Source organism: Pongo abelii, chromosome 9 (assembly GCF_028885655.2).
Source record: "Pongo abelii isolate AG06213 chromosome 9, NHGRI_mPonAbe1-v2.0_pri, whole genome shotgun sequence".
In the NCBI taxonomy this organism is placed as follows: domain Eukaryota; kingdom Metazoa; phylum Chordata; class Mammalia; order Primates; family Hominidae; genus Pongo; species Pongo abelii.
Window position 1 is genome coordinate 63,173,100 of NC_071994.2, and position 24,132 is coordinate 63,197,231.

At 40.5% G+C, this 24,132-nt stretch overlaps 1 protein-coding gene across 1 annotated transcript in view; it reads right to left on the bottom strand.

Moving 5' to 3' along the window:
* Nucleotides 1–24,132, bottom strand: part of SPON1 (spondin 1) — a 310,818-nt gene that overhangs the window by 210,122 nt on the left and 76,564 nt on the right. The window contains exon 3 of the mRNA XM_002822007.4: nucleotides 15,540–15,673. Coding sequence (XP_002822053.3) covers nucleotides 15,540–15,673 — 134 coding nt within the window. The remainder of the gene's footprint in view (nucleotides 1–15,539; nucleotides 15,674–24,132) is intronic.

Genomic DNA, 24,132 nt, shown 5'->3' on the forward strand with positions numbered 1-24,132 from the left:
AGATTTCTCCATTTTAAAGTTCTTGCTTTTCTGTTTTTAGTGATTAAGTATTTCAAGGGCAAGTACTTTGAGATTATAGAAACATCCTCTTCCTTATCAAACTTTCCAATTATTCATCCATTTGTTTAACTGGTATATGTGTTTATTTATGTTATTTAGTTTATTTCCATTTTATTTAATGGGTTGTAATCCAGTGCTCTTATAAGTGTATGAGAATTTAGAGCCCTTAGCATGCTTTAGATCTTCCTCCTGTCTTGATGTTATATTTTATTTTTTTAATTAATTAATTTATTTTTTGAGATGGAGTCTCGCTCTGTCACCCAGGCTGGAGTGCAGGGGCGCGATCTTCACTTACCGCAAGCTCCGCTTTCCAGGTTCACACCATTCTCCTGCCTCAGCCTCCCAAGTAGCTGGGACTACAGATGCCCGCCACCATGCCCGGCTAATTTTTTTGTATTTTTTAGTAGAGACGGGGTTTCACCGTGTTTGCCAGGATGGTCTCAATCTCCTGACCTTGTGATCCACCCGCCTCAGCCTCCCAAAGTGCTGGGATTACAGGCGTGAGCCACCGCGCCCAGCCGATGTTATATTTTAATGTTGATTTTCCCTGGTCTTGATTTTTTTTTAATTTAACACAACCACTTTGTTTTATATTTTTCTTAATGTCACTTCATATTCTTTATGGGAAGTGGCAAGGAGCAAGCAAGTAAAAGAAATGGAGATCCAGTGTGACTAAACAGTTTTTGAAGCTTGAAAAACGACCTTTAAAATGTACAGTTTTTGTCCTAAGTACCAGAAACTGAAATTCACTTCTTGGGTAGACCACTTCTTTGTCTTAGGAAACATCTACATGATGATCTTCGTTTTATTGCAAATGTAAAGCTACAGTAATAACAGCAACTTTAATAATATAGTCTTGTTTAGAGCTTATTCTGTGCCAGAAATTGTTCTAAGAACTTTACATGCACTAACTCATTTAGTCTTCTCAGCAACTCTATGAGGTAGGTACATACTATTAATATTACCACCCCCATGTTATGGGGGAGGCACCTGAGGCACTGGGTGTCTAAAATGACTTGCCTAACGTCATTAGTAAGTGGTAATGCCAGACTTCAATCTCAGATTGCTTGACCTGGAAGTCCACCTTCTTAACTGCAATGCTAAGCAAACTAGTGTGGAGGGGAGTTAGGTCTGGAAATTGGGGCAACTGGGACTTGTACAGGGGTATTCTTTTAAGGAGAAGTAAAGAGGCCACTGGGGTTAGGCAGGCAGTCTGGTTCCCACCTTGTGTGAGACAGGCCAGGAGCTGAGAGCAGGGAACCTCTAAGGATGAACTTGGGCTCGTGGGCCTAAGAGCAGCCAACCCTTAGTCCAGTTATGTAGGATCTCTGTGAGGACTTTGGGGCACTCCCCAAGTCCTCAACATCTTATTAACCATTGCTGTTTGGCCCTAACCATAATGTGGGTACTAATGGACAGCCTGGAGTCCAACCTTGAGGCAAAGGCAGGGAGAGGAGCTGCCCAAGGAACAGATCCAGAGCCTAGCCCCGGGTGGATGGCCAAGGTGGCAAGCAACAAGCAACAGCCAGTAGTTTTTGGTACATGTTTATAATTCCCTAAGCATTCTCACAGATTCTTGGGATGTTAACCTGGCAGAAGCCTGGTCTTTCATTAAGAAAGAATTAGTTCTTAACTCATAATCTACAAATAATACCTTCCATTTAAAGATGGAAGACTACCCTTTTAGGAGTCAGACTTGCCTCTCAGGGTCTACATCTTTAGTTCTGTCTAGAGGATCCTCTGGCACTGGAAGGGTGAGGTTGTAGATTGTTCCTCTATCAAACTTTAATTTCAGAGCTGGGGTCCAGGACATTTGCCAAAGTTTTCCTTTGGGTGGGATCTTTTTTAGCATAGCACATATCGAGTTGTTGACTGATGAAGAAGGCAAGGCAGTCTTTCATCTCAATGTACAAAGAAACAAATAGAAAGATAGGAGCGTGTTATTGCATCTACTGTCCCTACTACAGAGGCAATGTCAAAGAGGTTCTTTGGGACATTGTGATTGGACACATGACAGATGGCAAAAAATGAAGGCCAAGTGAGACCTCCGGAAGCCACACATATAAAAATGAGGGTGAAGAAAGATCCAGGAAGTGGGTTTAGCTAGCATCACAGCTGGTGTGAAGGAAGATTCCTCCAAGCAACGTGGACTGGTACAGTGGGCCCGATCAAGTACATACTGACTCATCAGATTTCTACGTGGAGCTACAGATGTGTTTAATTTTATACTTTGAGACCGATTTGCACACTGTGAGCCTGTACAAAGCCAGCTGCCTGGCCACAGAAGCATGGTAGATATGTAAGAGCGGGAGATCCTGGCTGCTGTTCCAAGGGCTCTGATTGCTCTCGCTGGTTTCCTGATTCCAGAGCCACAAGACAAGACTCAGCCTGTGGCTTTCATCTGGGGTTGTGGCCTAGTCACCCCCATCATTCCCCATTCCTTGATTTTTTTTCTTCTGCACTTTGGAAGGCTTTTCTGTGGAGCTGGGACTGTTGTTCAGAGTCTGGGTGTAATTACCACAAAACACCCTCTGACTTTAGGATGAAAAAAGAAAAGAAAACTAGACTTTGGACCATGTAGGAGATGATAGCTAACTAGTTCTGCACCCAAAACTGCAATTAGAGCAATTCTGATGTCATTGTTAATCACGCCGATTTACATTTTGAAAGGAAACTAAATGATGAATATAATGATTATTTCTGTTTCTGCTTCCCCCTCTTTCTCCTTAAGAACTGGCAATAGCGCTAAAGTCAAATTAAACATCTGCTTGAAAAATAAGCTGGAGTGCTGATGACAGCTGCCCTGGACTTACAAATGCACCACAGCTGTCAAACTCTAAATTAACAATGATTTTCATTTATGAATAGCATAGAACTAAGACATAAAGGAGCTTTTTCTCCTCTGTATTCCTGGCTTCCAGGGACTGTTAAATGTGAACTGTTAGGAAAATGCCCAAGGAAAAACGTAGCTGAAATCAGCCCACAATAATTAATTATGGAAGGAGTGTGGTACATTCTTTCTTCTTATGCAATCTTATTGTTCACTGACTTTAGGTTGGGTATTCTTTGTTGTGAGCAGGCTTGCAGGGAGGTAAATAATTCAGGCACACTTATTTGATTAGTAATTGAGAATGAACAGTGGTAGAGCAGGAGAACATCTATAGAGGAATGCCATCTTCCACAGCACTGAGGACCTTCAGGTGGCTTCTGCCCTCGCTTCTTCTAGATGAAGGAACAAATGCCCAAGTATATGACTTTGTTGCACTGTGGTCACACATTGGGTGTCCAAAGATCTAATCAACCCATTTTTGGGACAGGCTGTTTCATACTTTGTGACCCTGAAAGACAAAGTAGGTGTAAAACCATTTCTTTGTCTTTTTCTACTCTTGTTCAGAGTCATTACTGTCCTTCCTATGGATGGTATGAGACTTAGGTGTGAGGCAACATGCCAATTATCTCCTGGTTAAAAAAATAGGGACTGAAAAGTTAATGTAGGAATAATACCATGATACTTTTTCACTGTTGCCCAAAGTTCTCATTTTTATCCTTCGATCATCTCATGTTAAAAATGTTCACAGGAATAAACAGATTGTGGTATATCCATACAATGGGGAATTATTCAGCTATATAAAGGAATAAAGAAGTGATACAAGCTACAACATGGATGAACATCAAAAACATTATGCTAAGTAAAAAAAAGCTAGACACAAAAGGTCACACATTGTATGCTTCCATTTATATGAAATATCAAGAATAGGTAAGTCCATAGAGCCGGAATGTAGTTTGGTGATTGCCAGGGGCTGGGGTGGGGAGAGGAGAGTGGGGAGAAACTGCTCAATGAATAAGGGGTTTTACTTTGAAGTGATGGAAATGTTTTAGAACTAGGTAGAGATGGTGGTTGCACATTATAAATGTACCAGATGCCACTGAATTGATCACTTTAAAATGGTTGATTTTATGTTATGTGAATTTAACCTCAATTATAAAAATGTTCATAGGGTTGAAACATTTTGTTTTGATCCCAACTTGACCAGGGCAGGGAATATATTGGCAACTCCCACTCCATCAGTGGAAGAGGATTGGAACTAGTCTTGCTGCCATAGACCTGGTGCTAGTGCACAAATAGGGTGGGCCATGTGTTCTTGCATGCCCACCAAGCTGCAGTCGATCCCAGGATCCCCACGATGTTGGTGCAATCTGGCAGTGCTTTAGTCTTCCCACCAAGCTTCAGTTTACTGCTGTGCCTAGAGCTCTGTCTAGGGCCTGTTCCTCGGCAGCCTGTACTTCCTATTTAATTCTTTCCAGTTTTCTCCCCTGGGGGCTGGATCCTGCACCTGGGATCTCAGCGTTGAATGAAACTCTGCTGCCATTGGACTGATCCCCTGGAGCCACGCTCCCACTGGCATCCCGAGAACCTCTGGCATCTGGATTCCACCTGTTGGATGGCAGATTCTGGGGTATCTGAGTCTTCCTATTCAGGCACATGTTTCCATTTAGCCATGGCATTGGTCTTTCCAACTGCTCTCCCAAGAATCTGACACTTTAGCTGGTTCAGGGGTTTCCTAGTCCCTTTTCTGTTGACTCCTTGCTTCCTCCCTGGTCAGGGTTGCTGAGGTTCTAGGCTGCCTGAAGTAAAACCACCCTGACTTACAACAAAGGAGCCTGTAGTTCCTCTTGCTACCTAATGCCAGAAAAATTGGGGGGTAAGCTTCACCCCAGCCACATCAGATCCTTCTAACCCTGCCATTTTCCTCTAAATCACACATGGAGTCATTGCATGTGGTTTTCTGTTACTTTCTTTGAAGATAAAAAGAGTTAGTGAGCCCTACGAAATTACAAAGTATTATGAGTGCTAGCTAATTGCTTCTTAATACTCATCCTCTCTTCCCACTAACAAGTCTTTCTCTTGCCAGTTTCCCTGGGCTTGTTTTCCATTTTCTAAGTGACATTTAGTTTCCTCACTTGGGGAACAATATCTCACCCCACAGGTGACCTTCAACCCCTGGTTATAGGAAGGGCTCTTTCCTACTCCTGACAGACCTGCTGAGGCAGAAGGTGGGCAGGAGCTGCGGGGAGGGGAGTCAAGCTCAGTCAGTGTAGCTTAGTGGTGATTAGGGCTTTGGAGTCGGGCAGAAGTGAGTTGAAGTCCCAAGCCTCATTACTTTACATCAACTGTCTAAATGTCAGCTTTCTTAAGAACAAAATGGGAATAATATAGTGAAAATTCTATAGGGCTTTTATGAGAATTACATAAGACATAGATAAGACATGCAATGCATTTAGCATAGTGCTTAGCAATAAATATAAGCTACTTATTATTTGATTAATCAATGTATTGGGCACTGTCTTAGTCTGTTCAGGCTGTTATAACAAAATACAATATCATAAACTGAGTAGCTTATAAACAGAATTTATTTCTCACAGTCCTGGGGGCTGGAAAGTCTAAGATCAAGGTGCCAGCATATTCAGTGCCCTGTAAAGGCCCTCTTCATGGTTTAAAGATGACCATCTCCTCTTGTCCTCACATAGTGAATGACAGAGAGAGAAAGGAAGCCCTGTCTCTTTTTTTTTTTTTTTTTCTGAGACAGGGTCTCACTATGTCTCCTAGACTGGAGTGCAGTGGTGCCATCTCAGCTCATTGAAGCCTCAATCTCCTGGGCTCCAGCAATCCTCCCACCTTAGTCTCCTGAGTAGCTGGGACTATAGGCTCTCACCAGCACACCAAGCTAATTTTGTTTATTTTTTGTAGAGACGAGGTCTCACTATGATTCCCAGGCTGGTCTCGAAGTCCTGGACTCAAACGATCCTCCCACCTTGGCTTCTCAAAGTGTTGGGACTACAGGTGTGAGCCACCACATCTGTCCCTGTATGTCTTTTTATAAGGGCACTAATCCCATTTTCGAGGGCTTCACCCTCTTGATCTAATTATAGCACAAAAGTACCACCTCCAAATACCATCACAATGGGGATTAAACTTCAACAAATGGATTTTGGGGTGGACACAAAATATTCAGACCATAATAGGCAATTCTACACACCCCTTCACATCCTCTCAGCACAACTCTGACTCCAACCACTATTGCAGTGACCAACTCTGTACAGACTTTGACCATCTCTGCCCCCACTGCAATGGGATGATGCACATCTTGCCTGCATGGTGTACCACTTGATTCCTGTCCCAGAGCTTCTCTGATACTGCAGCAAGTGTTCAGAATCTTAATAATACTCACATGTATGCATCTCAGAAGTGGAAGAGAGTTAATGCTAGGCAGCCACCTTTGATTAATGAAGGATGGAGGCCAATGGATAGTGGCTTCCCCGGTTACCCCGGGCACACTGTTCTGAGACACATGTCATAAGCCTTCTCCAAAGGCCCCAACTGGGGTCAAACACCAGCGGCCTGCATTGGTGGCCAAGTCAATAACACTTGACCAAATCACCACCCCCACCCTTCACTCTTGCTCCCTGGGATCATTTCCCAAATAAACTACCTGCTTATAAACTTAGGTCTCAGCTGGGCTTTTAGAAGAACCTAGGACAAGAATCAATAATTATTGAGTTCCTGATGCTGGAGTGTACATTAGAACAGGAGTCAGTAAACTTTTTCTATAAAGGGCCAGATAAATATTTTAGGCTTTGCAGGCCATATGGTCTCCATTGCAACTTTTAAGTTCTGCTACTATAGCTTGATAGAGCTCTAACAGTACATAAATCAATTAACGTGACTGTGTTCCAATAAAACTTTATTTACAAAAACAGGCAGTGGACCAGTTTTGGCCCATGAGCAGTGATTTGCTGACCTACATTACGACCACAAAGAAGAGTGAAATTGATCTATGCCTTCATGAAGCTCAGAGTCCTGTGTGGGGAGGAGTTCCTACAAATAAGGTTGTAAAGGTGGCTTGAAATATACAGAGTTAGACACTGTGCTAAGGAATTTTGACTTTATTCTTTGGTGGTGAGAAACATTGAATGAGTTCTCATATCTTGTAGCAGCTGCAGCTGGGAATAGGTTATTTCACTAGCAATTCACTAGAAATGAATTGCTTCTTTTTAACATTTACATGAAACCCAGTCCTGCCAGAGGGTTGCCTAAGCACCCTGAGTGATGCTTCCATTACTGAATTTCCCACCCTGGATTGCATCAACAGGGCCAAGGTCCTTTCTCTGATAGACCTGAGGCCAGATACGTTTTGAAATTAAGAATATTTTGAATAATATAGTACACATTCCATGTATCTTGTAATGCCCCCATCAGGGTCTGGGACAGCATCTCACCATCAAACACATTAATATGTTCACAAAAAGACCATACGTAACTTTGGGGCAGTTTAGGGCAGGTTTTGGCCCTAAATGAGTTATGAAAAATCTTTTGGATTTTAGAGCTTTCTGGATTTCAGTTTGTGGATGAAGGGCTGTGGACCCAATTTGTATGTTCATGATTTTCCCTAGACTGTGCCAACCTCAAAGGCAGCCTCTGTGTCCTTACTGCCTGCACGCAGGAGGTGTTCAGTAAGTGCTACCAAGGGAATGGACAGACAACAAAGGCTGGGGAGGATTCAGAGTTCAGAGAGAGATGCAGTGGAAGGCTGGTGAGGGACCTGGTGAAGGTCATAGGCACCCTTATATGCTCTGATCAGGATTTGGACTTTATCTGAAGGTGCTGGGGAGCCCTGTTCAAGTGTTAGGTAAGTGGTGTGACTCAGATGGGCCTGAGGACAGCAAGTCTTATACCAGCGTGAGGAGGACCAGAGGGTAAGGAACTGGAGTGATCAGTTAGGAGGTTTCTGTAAGAGTAAGGCAAGAAGTGTCTGTGAATTCGGCAATGAATGTAGAGCAAGTGATAAAAAAGAGCCAAGATCTGGCTCTAATGATGTTGGAGGGAGAGAAGAGTCAGAGTTCAACCTGACCCTGTGGCATCAGACTGAGATGGCAGAGTACAATATGAAGATCACAGACTTGGGAGCCCAGATGCTTCTGTTTGAATCCCAACTCTGTCACTTACTCTGTGACCTTGGGAACATTACTGAACCTCTCTGTGCCTCAGCTTCCTCCTTCATATCTACTTCATAGGGTTGCTATGAGGATGAAATAAGTATTTGTAGTGCACCCAGAACAGTGCCTGGCTCTTGTCTCTTATGTCTGCCTTGTACCAACCACTGTTTCCTAAGAGTGAATTTCCTGATGGTTTACCAAATGAATGTGTTCTCAGGAGAAGGATGATCTACATCTCAGACCCTTCCAGGAAGGGACAAGTAAGTGTTGGAAATCTATCCAAAGGTAACAAATCCATGGAAACAGAGGATCACTTCACGAGATAAAATTTTGGTAGACTCAAGGGTACGGAACTTCCTTCTGGTGGGGTCTGTAAACATTTATTCTACTCATGGGGGCTTTTTCTTTTAATCAATTGCTACTTGTCTATGATGGTTTGCAGCATTCTTGCAGCATTGTAGCATATGCCAGGGAAACTTTAAGTGCTGGGTCACTCATTTGTAGAGAGAAGGCTATAAGGAGGGCTGCCTGGAAAGTCTGTAATTTAGAAATGTTCAAAGCTTTGCATCCAAATGGAAAATGGAAATGGTGTCAGGTTTGTGCCAAAAGGAAAGTCATAATTGCTATGTATTTTCCTTCCCAGAACTCCTGGGCAAAAGGAACACAACCAGCGACGTGGGCTTCAGAGCTGTCATCTATAGACATTCATCAGTCTGTGCAGCTTATCTACTAGGCTGCCTTCTCCCAGGAATATTACTCAAACACCACAACACAAATGCTCCTTTTTACAAGTGAGGGCTCTGCAGCACAGTTGGTATCCCCCTTTTTATCTGTCCTGAACTTTGCTGCCAGATGTAAGTATCCTTACTAACCTGTTTGTTTGTTTGTTTTGAGATGAGGTTTCGCTCTTGTTGCCCAGGCTGGAGTGCAATGGCATGATCTCCGCTCAATGCAACCTCCACCTCCTGGGTTCAAGCGATTCTCCTGCCTCAGCCTCCCAAGTAGCTGGGATTACAGGCATGCACCACCACACCTGGCTAATTTTGTATTTGTAGTAGAGACAGGGTTTCACCATGTTGGCCAGGCTGGTCTCAAACTCCTGACCTCAGGTGATCTGCCCACCTCAGCCTCCCAAAATGCTGGGATTACAGGCGTGAGCCACCACACCTGGCCCACCCTTACTAACTTTTTAATGAACATTCCTCCCAGTGTGTCAGTCTACTGTTTAATAACTACTAATGGCTCCCTCAACTACTCTAGAATCAAGTTCAATCTCTTCCTGTTGACATCGGAGGGACTCTATGATTTAGCAATGGATTTTGGCCCCAAAGGCTTTTTAATCTTGAAAGGTCTACCTACTGTCTTCTAGGGCTGCCATGTTTGCTTTCACTTCAGTTTTCACTTTGTCCACCCCTTTTACCTGGAATAACCTCTTCCCTTCTTTCCTTTTATCCAAACCCTAACACTATCTTCAAGATGTAACTGCTAACTTTTCCAAGAGGCTCTGATTTTTCCATTTCTCATTCATCTCCTCTCTGAACTCTTACCATGTTTAATTTGTCCCCCATTAATATCTGTCTTCGGTTTGCTAGCTTTTGCATAAATATTTTAATTTACATCACAACTAGACTGAAAGTGTTTTGAAAGTCAGGATCATTGTTTATACCCTGAATCTTTCTCAATGTCTGGTATACTCTGGGTGCATATACTTCTTGCCTTACTCTTACACATGGAATACTGGTTGGTTGGTTTCCCAAATAACACCTTCAACATGATAAAGAAGGGAAGTTTCTTAGCTAAAGGGTCTTCCTCAACTTGATTAAAGGCACTGATTTGAAATCTGTAATACTGAATATTACACTTAAAAGTAAAATAGTGTTCCCATTAAAATCTGGAATAAGCATGAATACTACTATGTAATACTGTACTAGAGGTGCTAGATAATAAACTAAAACATAAAAAAGAAACAAAAGGTATATATATACATATTCATTATTTTAAGATATGATCATTTACATCGACAATCCCAAAAGAATGAAAGAATAAGCCATTAGAACTACCAAGAGAGTTCAGCAGTGTCCAAATTCAAACTTAAGGTACAAAAATCGATAGCTTTTTTAAACACAAGGGATCAATGATTAGAAAGCACAAAAAGACAAAGATCCCATTCACAAAAGAAATAAAACTATAAATTACCTATATGGGGAAAAAGCCTCTCAAGAATGTGCAATCTAAATGAAGGAAAATTACAAAATTTTAAGAAGGATACGAAAGACCAAAATAAATATGAAACATTCCATGTTTTTGACTGAGAATACATCTTATGTATTCTGGGAAACTATTAATTCAGTGCAAAGCCATTCGAAATCCCAAAATGATTTTTTATCAAACACAACAAACTTATTCTACGATTTGTCAGCAATTAGAAATCTGCTTGAATGACCATGAACAGTTTGAACTAGAAGACTGATGAGCAATGACTTGCTATCAAAACATAACCATTTTACACTATAAAATGGTGTGGGTTTCATGGAAGAATACATAAAAAGATCAACAGAATGGACCAGACCTGTATAAAAATTTTGCATTTAATGAAGTAGCATCTCAGCCCATCAAGGAAAGAATAAACTATTTGATAAATGGATGGGGGACAACTACCCATTTGGGGAAAAATTGGTAGATTTCAATTTCCCATCTGTGGTGGATATCTTTGATTTGTTCCTCTGGATACCTGCTCTACTCTTCTGCCCCCTAGTTAAAGACTGAGAATACTCCGTAAAGATTATATCAATGGGCTCTATGTTCCTGTAGTTGGAACCACACCAAAGGGAGAGCCCACAAGGAATTAGAGAAAGAAGTAGGGTTGGGGTACCTGAGGCTAGTTGCTTCTCTTAACCAAAGGTCTTAGCTCCTGTAAAGGGGTGGTCCTCTCTACCCCATCCTCTCTGCCTTTTCCTTTTGATTCTTCAGGCCCTCCTTGTATAGCCCTCCTTCACTGTTATTTTGCCCCCACCATTGTAAATAGACCCTTATTAAACTTTCCTCTGGCACCTCATTTTGAGCATGCCATCTATTTTCTGTGGTAGCTTATTAATATCATATCATTCACAACATTAAATTCCAGGAAGATTAAAGACCTACATTTATTTTAAAATCTATAAAATATGGGAATATATTTATAGCCTTAGGCATAGGAAAATTATTTTTGAACAAGACATAAAATCAAAATTCATAAAGGAAAGGATGGATACTTTTGATTACATAAAAATTTCAAACTTTTGGCTGATTAGATACCCACAAGCAAAGTTAAAAGAAAGGTGGAGAGAAATATTTGAAATTTACAACAAAGTGTCATTATCTGGACTACCTAAAGAGCAATTTTAAACATAAATATGTTCTAAATAAATCAAATTATTTTATATGTATGTAAATATATAAGATGTATTTACATATATTTATAAAAACATTTTATAAGCTACATTTTAAATATAATATTTACATATATTAAAACAAAATTAAATATATAATTAAATTATTATTATTATTTTTTTAGATGGAGTCTCACTCTGTCCCCCAGACTGAATGGCAGTGGCAGGATCTCGGCTCACTGCAACCTCCGTCTCCTGGGTTCAAGTGATTCTCCTGCCTCGGCCTCCTGAGTAGCTGGGATTACAGGCGCATGCCACCATACCTGGCTAATTTTTGTATTTTTAGAAGAGACGGGGTTTCACCATGTTGGCCAGGCTGGTCTCGAACTCCTGACCTCAGGCAATCTGCCCCCCTCGGCCTCCCAAAGTGCTGGGATTACAAGCAAGAGCCACCACGCCCGGCCATGTAAATCAATTTTTAAAAGACAGATTACTAAAAAATGGACAAGAATATCAATGGGCCATTCACACAATCTTTATGAATCTTAAAGATTGATAATATGAAGTGCCATTGAGCAAGTAAAGATTTAGGCTGTCTTGTTCACAGTCAGGGAGAGTGTTTAAGTTGGCAAACTTTCTGGAGAAAAATCTGGCAGCATCTAATAAAATTATAAATGTACATCCCTTATGATCCCATTTCTTGGCATCTACTGTGGATAAAAACTTGGAAATTTGCTCAATAGGCAAGTATCAGGATATTCATCATAACATTATTTGTCATAGTAAGACACCAGAAACAATCTAAATGTCCATTAACTTTGGAATAATTAACATCCATACTATAGACATGCAGCAGTTAAAAAACAAAAAGAGGTAGCTTTGTATGTACTGACCCAGACATATCTCTAATACATCTTATTTAGTGAAAAACCATTCAAGTTCAGGACATTACATATAACATGATACCATTTGTGTAACCTTAAATTCTCACAGGAATGAAACTATGTGCTTTTATGATTACCTTCGTGAATGTAAAAGCAGAGATAAGTCTAAAGCATACAAACCAAATTGATTCTATTATTGCCTTTGTGTAGAAAACTGGAATTGAGAGAGATGCTATGGATTTTATTTATTTGTTTGTTTATTTATTTGAGATGGGGTTTCACTCTGTCACCCAGGCTGGAGTGCAGTGGCACAGTCTCAGCTCACTGCAACTGCCACCCCTCAGATTCAAGTTATTCTCCTGCCTCAGCCTCCCGAGTATCTGGGACTACAGGTGTGCACCACCACGCTCAGCTAATTTTTGTATTTTTAGTAAAGACGGGGTTTTGCCATGTTGACCAGGCTGGTCTTGAACTCCTTACCTCAAGTGATCTGCTTGCCTTAGCCTTCCAAAGTGCTGGGATTATAGGCATGAGCCACTGTGCCCAGCCAAGATGCCATGGATCTTTAACTTTTTCTTTATTCTGTATTTTTCTGTATTTTACTACTTTTTGTATTGTTTGAAATTTTACAATGTGAATGCATTTATGTCCTGCCCATACAATTACTATTTCTTTAATAAATAGTTGTAGCTTATATATGATTTCTTCAGAGAAAAAATAAATAAAAGAAAGGCAGAACATGGACTTTAATATTACATGGATTCATGACTTTAAAAAACTTGCCTAATTTCCCCAGGGCCTGTCTCCTCCTCTGTAAAATGGGAGTAGTTTTCTGTGAAGATCAAATTAGACAAAGCCTGCTAGATGTGCGCTGAGTTCTTGGTACACAGAAAGCATTGGTTGACTTTTTCTCTCTCCCTTATTTGACTTGTAAGAACCTCCAGGGTCAAGAACATAACTCCATTGTGTATATCCTGGATGCCTGGGCTAATAGAAGCTCAGTTGCTTTGTTGGAAGAATGAGCAAATGAATAAGCCATACATATTAATGGATAAACATATGTACACATACGTTGATTGTTAATGGGTAAACAAGAGATGCCTTTCTGGCTTCCACCAAAAAGATCTAATGCTTCTGGGTTGTAAGAACAATGAATCAAAGAAAACCAGAGATCTGGGCCAGAGGGATGAGAGCTTTTAGAGCAGGAAGACTCTTCACATAGATCTGACATTTTCAGCCCATCTTTTTTAGAGCTCCAGGCTCTGTGGAGCCATTGGGCTGTCATGGGTAGTGGGATGGGCACTGAGGGCCAAGCTGGGAACCCAGTCGCTGGGCTAAGAGTGAATTTACTAACAGACAATAGCAAGGTTATTTATCACAGTGACCATAGTACTCTGACCCCCAGTCTCTGGGCCCCAGCAATTGACACAGAATATCAGGATTTGTCCAAGGAACTGTCAACTGCTCTATTTTTTGCCCTTACCACCTCCCCCACTTTCAACTCAGAACTAAACAGAGGAAGCCAAATATGCCCTCCAAACCAATCACATAAGATGCTCCACTTGTAGTTAGCCTGCCTCCAGCTTCCTCATGCCAAGGAACCTCCAATCAGTCTTCTCTTGTTTTCACTAGAAGGCTTTCCCAGTCCTCTGCCTGCCTTTGAGACTCTGCCAAATGCTAGTAATGGCAGCTGACTCCCTTGTTATACAACAGGCTCTGAACACACAGTCTCTGTTCTCATTTCAGGGGTCTTTGTTCATTTCCACAAGGCCATCTCCCACATTTTAACTAGATACTATAGACATGTTATATATTGACATTTATAGATATGATTTCATGTTTTAAAATTCTACTGATTTTTTCTTAATGACCAGTGTAGATTAATGCCAAGAGCCAAACTGCTCAAGGAATCTGAGGAAGGATGCTTAGCTTGCATTAAACTAAGAAAGAAACAAATAATGTCCAGACAGATGGCGGCAAAGGGAGGCCAGACAATGACAGGGCTGAGTCTGGACAATGGACAGATGCTTCAGAGACTCTGTGGGGTTTTTTCCATAAGCCAAGCACAGTGGAAGTCTAAGAACTGCAGGTACTGCAATGCCTAGGTGGGCTTCTTATCGGGATCTCCTCAGGGGTGCGCTGGAGTTAACCACAGTTGTAAGTCTGTCAAAATGACTATATTTGACAAATGAACCAAATACATAAATAAGACCTTCGAGGATTTAAAAAAGAGAAAGGCTGTTGGGAAGGTTTCAGTGCCTACTTCCATTAAAAAAAAAAAAGTGACTTCTTGGATGCCAGGACTGGAACCCTGTCCATCTACCCATGACTAATTTGCTGATATGAAATCCTAACATTCTCAGCATCATTCCATATAGGACTTCAAACCTATTTAAAATAGATTATGGCTGTGTTTCACCAAACTGTGAATGTTAATAGATGTCACCATAAATACTGGGTGAAACCAAATTAAACAGATTTTTTTTTTCGCCAGGACTTTGCAAAAACTTCATTATGCTAGTATTATGAATCTGTAAGAAGGATATGTAGTACACAGCCTTTTGCAAACATTTGACCACAGAAATCGTTTTCCTGCCCATCTATTTCCATTTCCCAAACCATCATTCTGTGGCACATAAGTTTGGAGAAACAGGTTTGAGACAATACTACCTTTCAGAGGAAAACTGTTTTGGCTGGTTAATACCTTTTATCACCTATTATAACTCACTGAAAGGAGGGTCAGGAGGCCAGATAGGAAGGGGCACCAGAGGGCCATTTTGATGGGCAAGGAAGAAGATGGCATCATAAAGCAGAGCTCAGGGCTAATGAAGGTCACATGTGGGTCTCAGGGCAGCCTAAGCAGAGTTTAAGGATTCTAGGCGCTGAATGTTCTGAGAAAAGAAAAAGTGTTAAATTCTAGGTGGAAAAAGTCAAAGATTATCTTCACCTGGTTTGTAATTTTTCTTAACCAGCCCTAATATAATTATCTCTAGTAGGACAGGGTGGCCAGGAGAATCATCCTATTTGATGAAAATAGAGATTCTAGCAAATGAATCTTTATGGAGCACTTCACCAATGATAGTCTATGGTGCTATTGAGAATTCAGATGAGGGACGGCGGAGAGATGATGCAACTTTCTGATGCTCAGTAAAGAACTTTTTTTTTTTTTTTCCCTGCAATCACACCACAAAGTCTTTGATAAACTGCAGGGAAGGATTCCATGTTTACTTACTTCAGAATCACGCAGCCTGTTCCTGCTGGTGGCGCTATCCAAAACACCTGGATCCGCGTCCTCCTCCGTGGAGTGCTTTCAGTGACTGCAACAGGGCAATTGCTCATAAACTGAGTTTCTTCTTCATCTATGATCTACGGAAAACCAGTGGGAAATAAATACATGCAACATCATTTTGAGAGAGCGCTTAAGCTTCTAAGTTGGTACTTCCTTAACTTTATTTTTAAACTTGTCATTTTATGTTAGCAACTCTGTATCCCCAGGCACCAGAACAGTGCTTGGCATAAAGTCCCAGTCAACACTTGTTGAATGAATTAACATTGTATGAGGACACAGATTGGGCATATCTTTGCTCTCTGGGACCAAATCTTGTGTCAGCACTTGGAGGAATTAACCACTAGGTGATGATCTTGCTTATTTCAATAGAACAACCTGTGTCCCACTTTGGGGAAGAAGGAGGATGGGGGAGGGGTAATCCAAATCAAACACTGCATAGCAAAACTTTGTAACTCAGCTACAATTTTATAACTTAAAATGTTAAAACACCCTTTTGGAGGAAGTATAGCAAAGTATATAAAGTCTCCCAGCTTCATAGCACTTTTTACTAGCACAGTTCCTACTTCCTTAATCTGTGCATTGTATTTACTAATCAGTATTCTCCCAAATTAACCATCAAAGTTTCCTATGATGCTACAAACAAGATGGTAGCCTTTCCCATTCCCCAAGGATGTTCCATCTCTTCTCCTACCTGTTGCTTCTGGGCCTCCTGTGGTATTTCCCTATCCCTCTTGCAGAACTATAGTATATTAGACCTGAAAGGATCTTTTGGGAGAAAATAATCTAAATCCAATTGGTTTTAAGTGCCAACTCCAATGGATTGGTAGTAGCTGTATCATGAATAGTGTTGATAGCATTAATAGATAACATTCATTGAGTGTTTAATATGTGCTAGGCACTAAGTTAAGTGCTTTATCTGAATTAATCTTCAAAACACAATCATATTAAATTATTGTACCTATATTGTATTTATTTTACTTTTAAAAATTCCTTTTCTTTTTAGGACAACAGACAGAAGGAATGAAGTCACTCAAACTCCATAGCTTATCATATAATTTTATCACTGGACAAAGTAAAGACCATTTTCTATTACTTTTTATCTTTATACTCTTTATCCTACTTCCATTTTTCCTCCTCTACTTAGCACTCACTCCTAAGTATTTAACGTGTGTTGTTCTGAGTGTGTCTGTGTTATTTAGAATTGTTTTGTGTTTTAATGGTTCTTTCATTCAACTGTACACTTTTGAGCTATATCATTGTTACTACATGTAAATGTAATTTGTTTATGACTGTTGCCTAGTACTCCATTGTATGCATAGATCACATTTTACGTAACCATTCTTCCAGTGAGGGGCACTTAGCTGACTTCTAGTTCCTTGTCTCCACAAATATTGATGTAATGAAGAACCTCATGCTGCTGTACTTGTGATCAGAGTTTCTCAGCAAGATTGATAACGTAGTAGGATTGCTAAGTTGTGGGTATAGTCATATTAATTTCACTAAGTACTGCAGAATAGCTATACCTTTTATTCTATCAGCTATCTACTAGTGTTCCTAATTTCCTCCATATCCTCACCAGTACTTGTTATTACTGGACTTTCTAATTGTTTCCAATCTGATGCTTATAACGTAGTATCTTATTTTAATATTACTACATTTGATCATCTTCACAAATTTATCAGGTTTGCCTTTCTGCAAATTTTCTACTCAAAATCTTTGCCAGTGGATTTTATTGTCTTTTTCTTTCCGTTTTGGGGGATTTTCTAGACAGGAGTACCTCAACATTTACAAATATCTTTTCCTTTCTGGCACCCAGAGGTTAGTCTTACCTTTGGAATTCTTCATTTAACAGAAATAACTTTCTTCTAGTCAAATTCATCAACTTATCTCCTATGGCTTGCACTTTTATGATCTTGCCTAAAGAAACTGGGATCATATAGGTATTCTCCAATATTTTCTTTCATTAGCTTTATAATTTTCCCTTTCACATTTAGGTCTTCAATCCATTTGGAGTTTATTTTTTAATATGATAGAGTAGGGATCCAACTTCATTTTTTAGAAAAACATTAATAAATTTTCTTAGAGCACTTTTAGGTTCACAGGAAAACTGAGTGGAAAGTACAGGGTTATCCCACATATTCCCTGTCCCTTCACCCCTACATACACACACACACACACACACACACACACACACACAGTCTCCCTCACTATCAATATCCTATATCAGAATGATACATTTGTTACAATCAATAAGCCTATATTAACATATCATTATCCTGCAAAGTCCACAGTTTACATTATGCTGCTCTCCTGGTATTGTACATTTTATGGGTTTTGACAAATGTATAATGAGATGTATCCACCATTGTAGTATCATATGAAATAGTTTCACTGGCCCAGAAATCCTCTGTGCTGTTCTTATTCATCCCTTGTTCTTCCCAACCACTAATCTTTTCTATCTCCACAGTTTTGCCTCTTCCTGAATGTCATAGAATTGGAATCATACAGTATGTAGCTTTTCCAGATTGGCTTCTTTCACTTAGTAATATGTATTTAAGTTTCCTGTCTGTATTTTCATGACTTAATGGCTCATTTCTTTTTTAGCACTGAATGACATCTGATTGCCTGAACGTACCACAGTTTATCCACTCACCTATGGAAGGATATCTTGGTTACTTCTAAGTTTGGGCAATTATGAATAAAGCTGCTATAAACGTCCATGTGCAGGTTTTTGGGTGGACATAAAATTTTTAGTTCATTTGGGTAAATACCAAGGAGCACAATTGCTGGATCATATGGTAATAGTATATTTAGATTTAACTGCCAAACTGTCTTCCAAAGTAGCTTTACCATTTTGCATTTCCACCAGCAACAATTAGAGTTCCTGTTGTTCCATATCCCCCAAAGGATTTGATGTTGTCATTGTGTTGGATTTTGGCCATTCTAATAGATGAATAGTGGTATCTCATTATTGTTTTAACTTGTAACACCCTAATGAGGTATGATGTTGAACATATTTTTATTTGCTTACTTGCCATCTGTATATTTTCTTTGGTGAGGTTTCTGTTTGGGTCTTTTACCATTTTTTATTTGGGTTGTTCACTTTCTTAATGTTGAGGTTTTTTTGTTTGTTTGTTTTTTGAGATGGAATCTGGTTCTACTGCCTAGGCTGGAGTGCAGTGGTGCCATCTCAGCTCACTGCAACCTCCGCCTCCCAGGTTCAGGCAATTTTCCTGTCTCAGCCTTCCAAGCAGCTAAGATTACAAGTGCCCACCACCACGTCTGACTAATTTTTTTGTATTTTTAGTACAGATGGGGTTTCACCATGTTGGCCAGGCTGGTTTTGAACTCCTGAACTCAAGTGGTCTGCCCACCTTGGCCTCCCAAAGTGCTAGGATTAAAGGCATGAGCTGCCGCGCCCAGTTGTTATTTATTTATTTTTTGAGACAGAGTCCCACTCTGTCACCCAGGCTAGAGTGCAGTGGCACAATCTCGGCTCACTGCAACCCCTACCTCCCGGGTTCAAGTGATTCTCCTGCCTCAACCTCCCAAGTAGCTGGGATTACAGGCGTGTGCCACTACACCCGGCTAATTTTTGTATTTTTAGTAGAGACAGGGTTTCACCATGTTGGCTAGGCTGGTCTCAAACTCCTGACCTCAAGTGATCTGCCTGCCTTGGCCTCCCAAAGTGCTGGAATTACAGGCATGAGCCACCACGCCTGGCCCTTAATGTTGAGTTTTAAGAGTTTTTTGCATATTTTGGATAGCAGTTCTTTATCAGATATGTCTTCTGCAAATACTTTCTTCAAATCTGTGGCTTGTCTTCTCATTCTCTTGACAGTGTCTTTCACAGAGCAAAAGTTTTAAATTTTAATGAAGTCCAACTTATCAATTATTTCTTTCATGGATAATGCTTTTGGTGTTGACTTAAAAAATCACTGCCATATCCAATGTCATCTAGGTTTTCTTCTGTGTTGTCTTCTAGGAGTTTTATAGTTCTGCATTTTACACTTAGGTCTGTAATCCATTTTGAGTTAATTTTTGTGAGGGGTGTAAGGTCTATGTCTAGATTCTTTTTTTTTTTTTTCTACATGTGGATATGCAGTTGTTTCAGCACCATTTGTTGAAAAGACTATCTTTGCTCTATTATATTACCTTTGCTCCTTTGTCAAAGATCAGTTGACTATATTTGTGTGGGTCTATTTTTGGGCTTTTTATTATATTCCATTGCTCTGTTAGACAATTTTTTTTACTAATACCACACTGTCTTGGTCCCATCCCTTCTTCCCAACTCTAACAATGATCTCCTTACTCTTCTCTGGATTCAACTCGTGCTCCAACTGAACTGTTCTCATTGTCTTTTAAGCACATTCAAATCTCTCCCATTAAAAAGCTGAGACCTTACTTAACCCTTCATCCCCCTCTAGTTATGGTCTTATCTCTCTCTTCATCACCATCAAATTATTTGAATAAGGTAGCTATACTTACTGTCTTCGCTTCACCTCCCACTTATTCATCAACCCAGTTCTGTGTATTTTCAGGCCACATTGTACTACCAAAATAACTCTAGCTAAGCTTCTGCAATGCTTAATCCAATGGATCCTATGTTGTCCTTCTTCTCAACCGACTCTCCTCCCTTGCCTTCTGTGCCATATCTCCTTTTTGGTGCCCCCCCCCCCCCCCAACTTCCCCCATCCACTGTCTCTACTTTCTTTGGCTACTCATCTTCCACTACTGGCCTTTAAATTTGAACTTGCTCGAGGTTCAGTCGTAAACCCTCTCCTGTTCTGACTTGATTCTTTATCTGTAGGTGATCTCATTCAACTCATGGCTTAATTACTACCTCTGTATAGATGACTCATTTGTTTATATTTCTAGTGTTGGCTGCTTCTTAGAGTTCCAGGCATGTATCTCCAACTTTCTATCTTTTACTTGCATTTACCTTTTGATATATCAGAAACACCTCAAATCTACCCTGTTAATAACTAACCTAACCATTAACCATCTTCCCTCTAACCTGGTCCTACTCCAATTGTGCAAGTCAGAAACCCTGGAGGTCACCCTTGGCTCTTCCTTGCCTTCATCCTCCATATTTAAATGTTGTCCATCTTACCTTCCAAATATCTCCTGAACATCTACCACCATTCTTACTATTACCCTGTACTAAGCTACATCATTTCTTCTCTGAACTAATGTAAAATCATTCTAACTGTCTTTATATACTCTCTTGTCTTTCTCCAATTTGTTATCTATACTGCAAGCCACAGTGGCCTTTTAAAAACACAAATATCATTACAATATAATATCTCTTTCCTCAGAGTATTTCAACAGCTTTTCATTGCTTTCAGAATCTAGACTGAAATCCTACACAGAGGCTAGTTCCTGCCTCCCTGCCTCTAGCCTCACATTGTGCCATCTCCCTCCTTGCTTCCTGCACTTTGTACACTGGTCATGTGTCTTCTCCTGCCAAGGCCTGGTCAATTCCTATTTCCAAAGTCTTTTTAAAAATAGTCATCATTTCATCATCACTTTGCAAGGTAGCTGGTACTTATAAGTGTGCACTGTAAGAATGAAGTGTAGTAGGCTGGGCATGGTGGCTCATGCCTGTAACCCCAGCACTTTGGGAGGCCAAGGCAGGAGGATTGCTTGAGCTTAGGAGTTCGAGATCAGCCTGGGTAACATAGTGAGGCCCCATCTCTATAAAAAAATAAAAAATTAGCCAGCTGTGATGGTGCATACTTGTGGTCTCAGCTACTTGGGAGGCTGAGGTAGAAGGATTGCTTAAACTCAGGAAGTTGAGGCTACAGTGAGCTGTGATTGTGCCACTGCACTCCAGCCTGGGTGACAGAGTGAGACCCTGTCTTAAAAAAAAAAAAAAAAGAAGAACTAAGTGTACTTGCCTCCTCCCTTTTGTTGTGAGGTTCCTGGCTATATGACTTGGCCACAATATGTGTCTCAGCTCCTTTAATTAGATAATTCCCTGGACTTCCTTCTGAATTTGGACTTTGTTTCCCTAGATGGTTATTAATAGCCTTGATAATAATAATAGCATTTTTGAGCACTTTCTCTTGATGAAGACCTTTACATATATTATTTCCATTCCCTCGAACACTGAAAAATAAGCATTATTAAACTCACCCCTTAGGAAACTACTGTAATGCAGATGGGTTCAACAACCTGTCCAAAGTCCCAGAATAGCAGAGCTGGGGCTTGAGGTCAGCGCTACTTGGCCGTAATGTCCATGCTCTTTCCCCTATGCTACAGTCCCTCCTAATAGTGCCATATCCTTTATGATAGGCAGGAAATTTCTCTCTAGCCAATCCTAGTCCCATGAAACCACATACACTGGACCAACCCACAACAAAAGACGCCACTCCACTCCAACATACACATAAGTACTTGGTAAAAGTGAATAGTACTTTTGCTTCATGTTTTCTTAACAGGTTCTTAGACTCTCTTCTGCAGCTTTGTTGATGTGAGGGTAGGTTTCCAAACAATGTGATTTTCTTGGACTTGCAGAATAGTGAGTCCAGTGAGGACCCTGTTTGCTGATGGTCGCAGAGAACTTTGGCAGGAATTTTTAATCCTAAGTCTTTAAAATCCTTGGGAAGGTTCTGGGTGACTACACTGGGAAAGCCATAAGACACTCATATTTAGTTAACGTTTATTGTCTGCCAGGTACCTAACATGGTCATATCACTGGACCTTTGATAGGAACAGAAGATTTTACAGATGAGGAACTGCAGCTCAGAGTGATCTGTCTGGATTCAGACCCAGGGCTGTCTGAAGACAAAGTCCATGCTCTTCCCAGGTGAACTCTGACCAAGATCCCAGGGGGACAGAAGATTAAGACCCTTGGCCCAGAAGTGAAACAAAAAAGAATGTTCTCCAATCCATAGAAGCTACCTTAGGTAAATACGGTTGTTTATCCACAACCTCAGTTGCCAGATGGTAATTAAGCATTGAACAGAAGGAGTTATTTCTCTGGATCCAGAGAATCCTCCAAATATCGTTTGCTTCTCAGAAAATATCAGCTTCTTCTGAAAAGCCTTGCGCTATCAGAACCTGCTCTCAAACCTCCTGGCAATCCCAGATGTCTCCACACTCGTCATCTAGAGTGGGTCTCAGAATCCTACCATGTTAGCTACCAACTAAATGACAGTCATTCATTTCAATCTGTGATTTCTTTTTATCTAAGACAGAAAATTAAAATATATTACAATGGAGTGGTTGTGTCTAGTAATAGTATTATGGGTGATTTTTATTTCCTTTGTATAATTTTTGTGTTTTCTAAATTTTCAACAATGATGATGTATTACTTTAGATGAAGAGGTTATACATTTTTCTTTTTTTAAATGGGATCTTACTATGTTGCCCAGGCTGGCTGTGAACTCCTGGGCTCAAGTAATCCTCTCACTTCAGCCTCCTGAGTAGCTTGGATGATAGGTATATGCCACCGTACCCAGCTTAATATTTTTAAAGGACCTAATTACAACATTCCAATGATAACATTTCTATTTTATATATAGGTTTAAATAAACCTTCTTGGGTTAAGTTTAAGTTTAAAGTCACTTTGGGAGAGATTTGCTGATAAGGCAGCTGCTTAACTCCTTGCAAGAGAGGGAGAAATCTTAATCTGTGACTGGTTCCCATCCAGACAGGTGAGACAACCCAGATATCCACCAAGTTTAGACAGGTAGACAAGGTTTGATTTCCCCAATACTTGTCAGCCTATAGTTAAAGCAACTGGTTGGGTATCTGGTCATGAATATGCCTTTTCAAATATCAGGGGCATTTTAAGCTAATAGAATGATTTTTCTAGGCTTCTAAAACTTTTCATTGAACGCAGTCTTAGTCCTAAATCACATGCCATACCCATTTTGAAATCTACATCATGACCCACCTTTACTCTGAGGGTACCTACTCTTCCCTCAGCCTATTTATGGGCTTTTCTTTTTCAGATCTGAACATACAACCCTTCTTCCCTAAATCTAATCTTGACTCCCCTCCTCAACTCTGATCTGGATTATCTCCCCTGATACGTCACCTCCTCACACTTTCTGGTCCAACAGACACAAGCCTCAAGAGATGAACCTGAACAGCATCAAGGTCCCAGATGAAGTTGCAAGCGTTCTAACACGTGGGTGGGCCATGGCAGTGAGACATCTAGGAGAATACTATTCCAAAGTCCATGTAAGTGGCATCTGGGACATTTGTCTTCAGGAAGCAGAGCCCCAGACACAGAGGTCAGGACTAGTGGTCAGGTCAGGGCTCCAGTTCCCACATCAGAATCAAGAAGTCAGATAATTAGAACAGGAACTTGGAATAGCATCCACAGCAGGAAACTGGTCCCATGAACATGGGCTTGGAGCAGAGTGAGCAGGAGAGGCTAGTCTTAGAAACTGGGCCTTGGAATAAGAAGGGACATCTTCTGTGGGGGATGTGAGATGTGATTAAGGGAACAACTCAGGGGACTCAGTGGTCAATGCTGAGGCACCACGACCAAAGGTTCCTATCAGGGATAGTGGTGTGATAA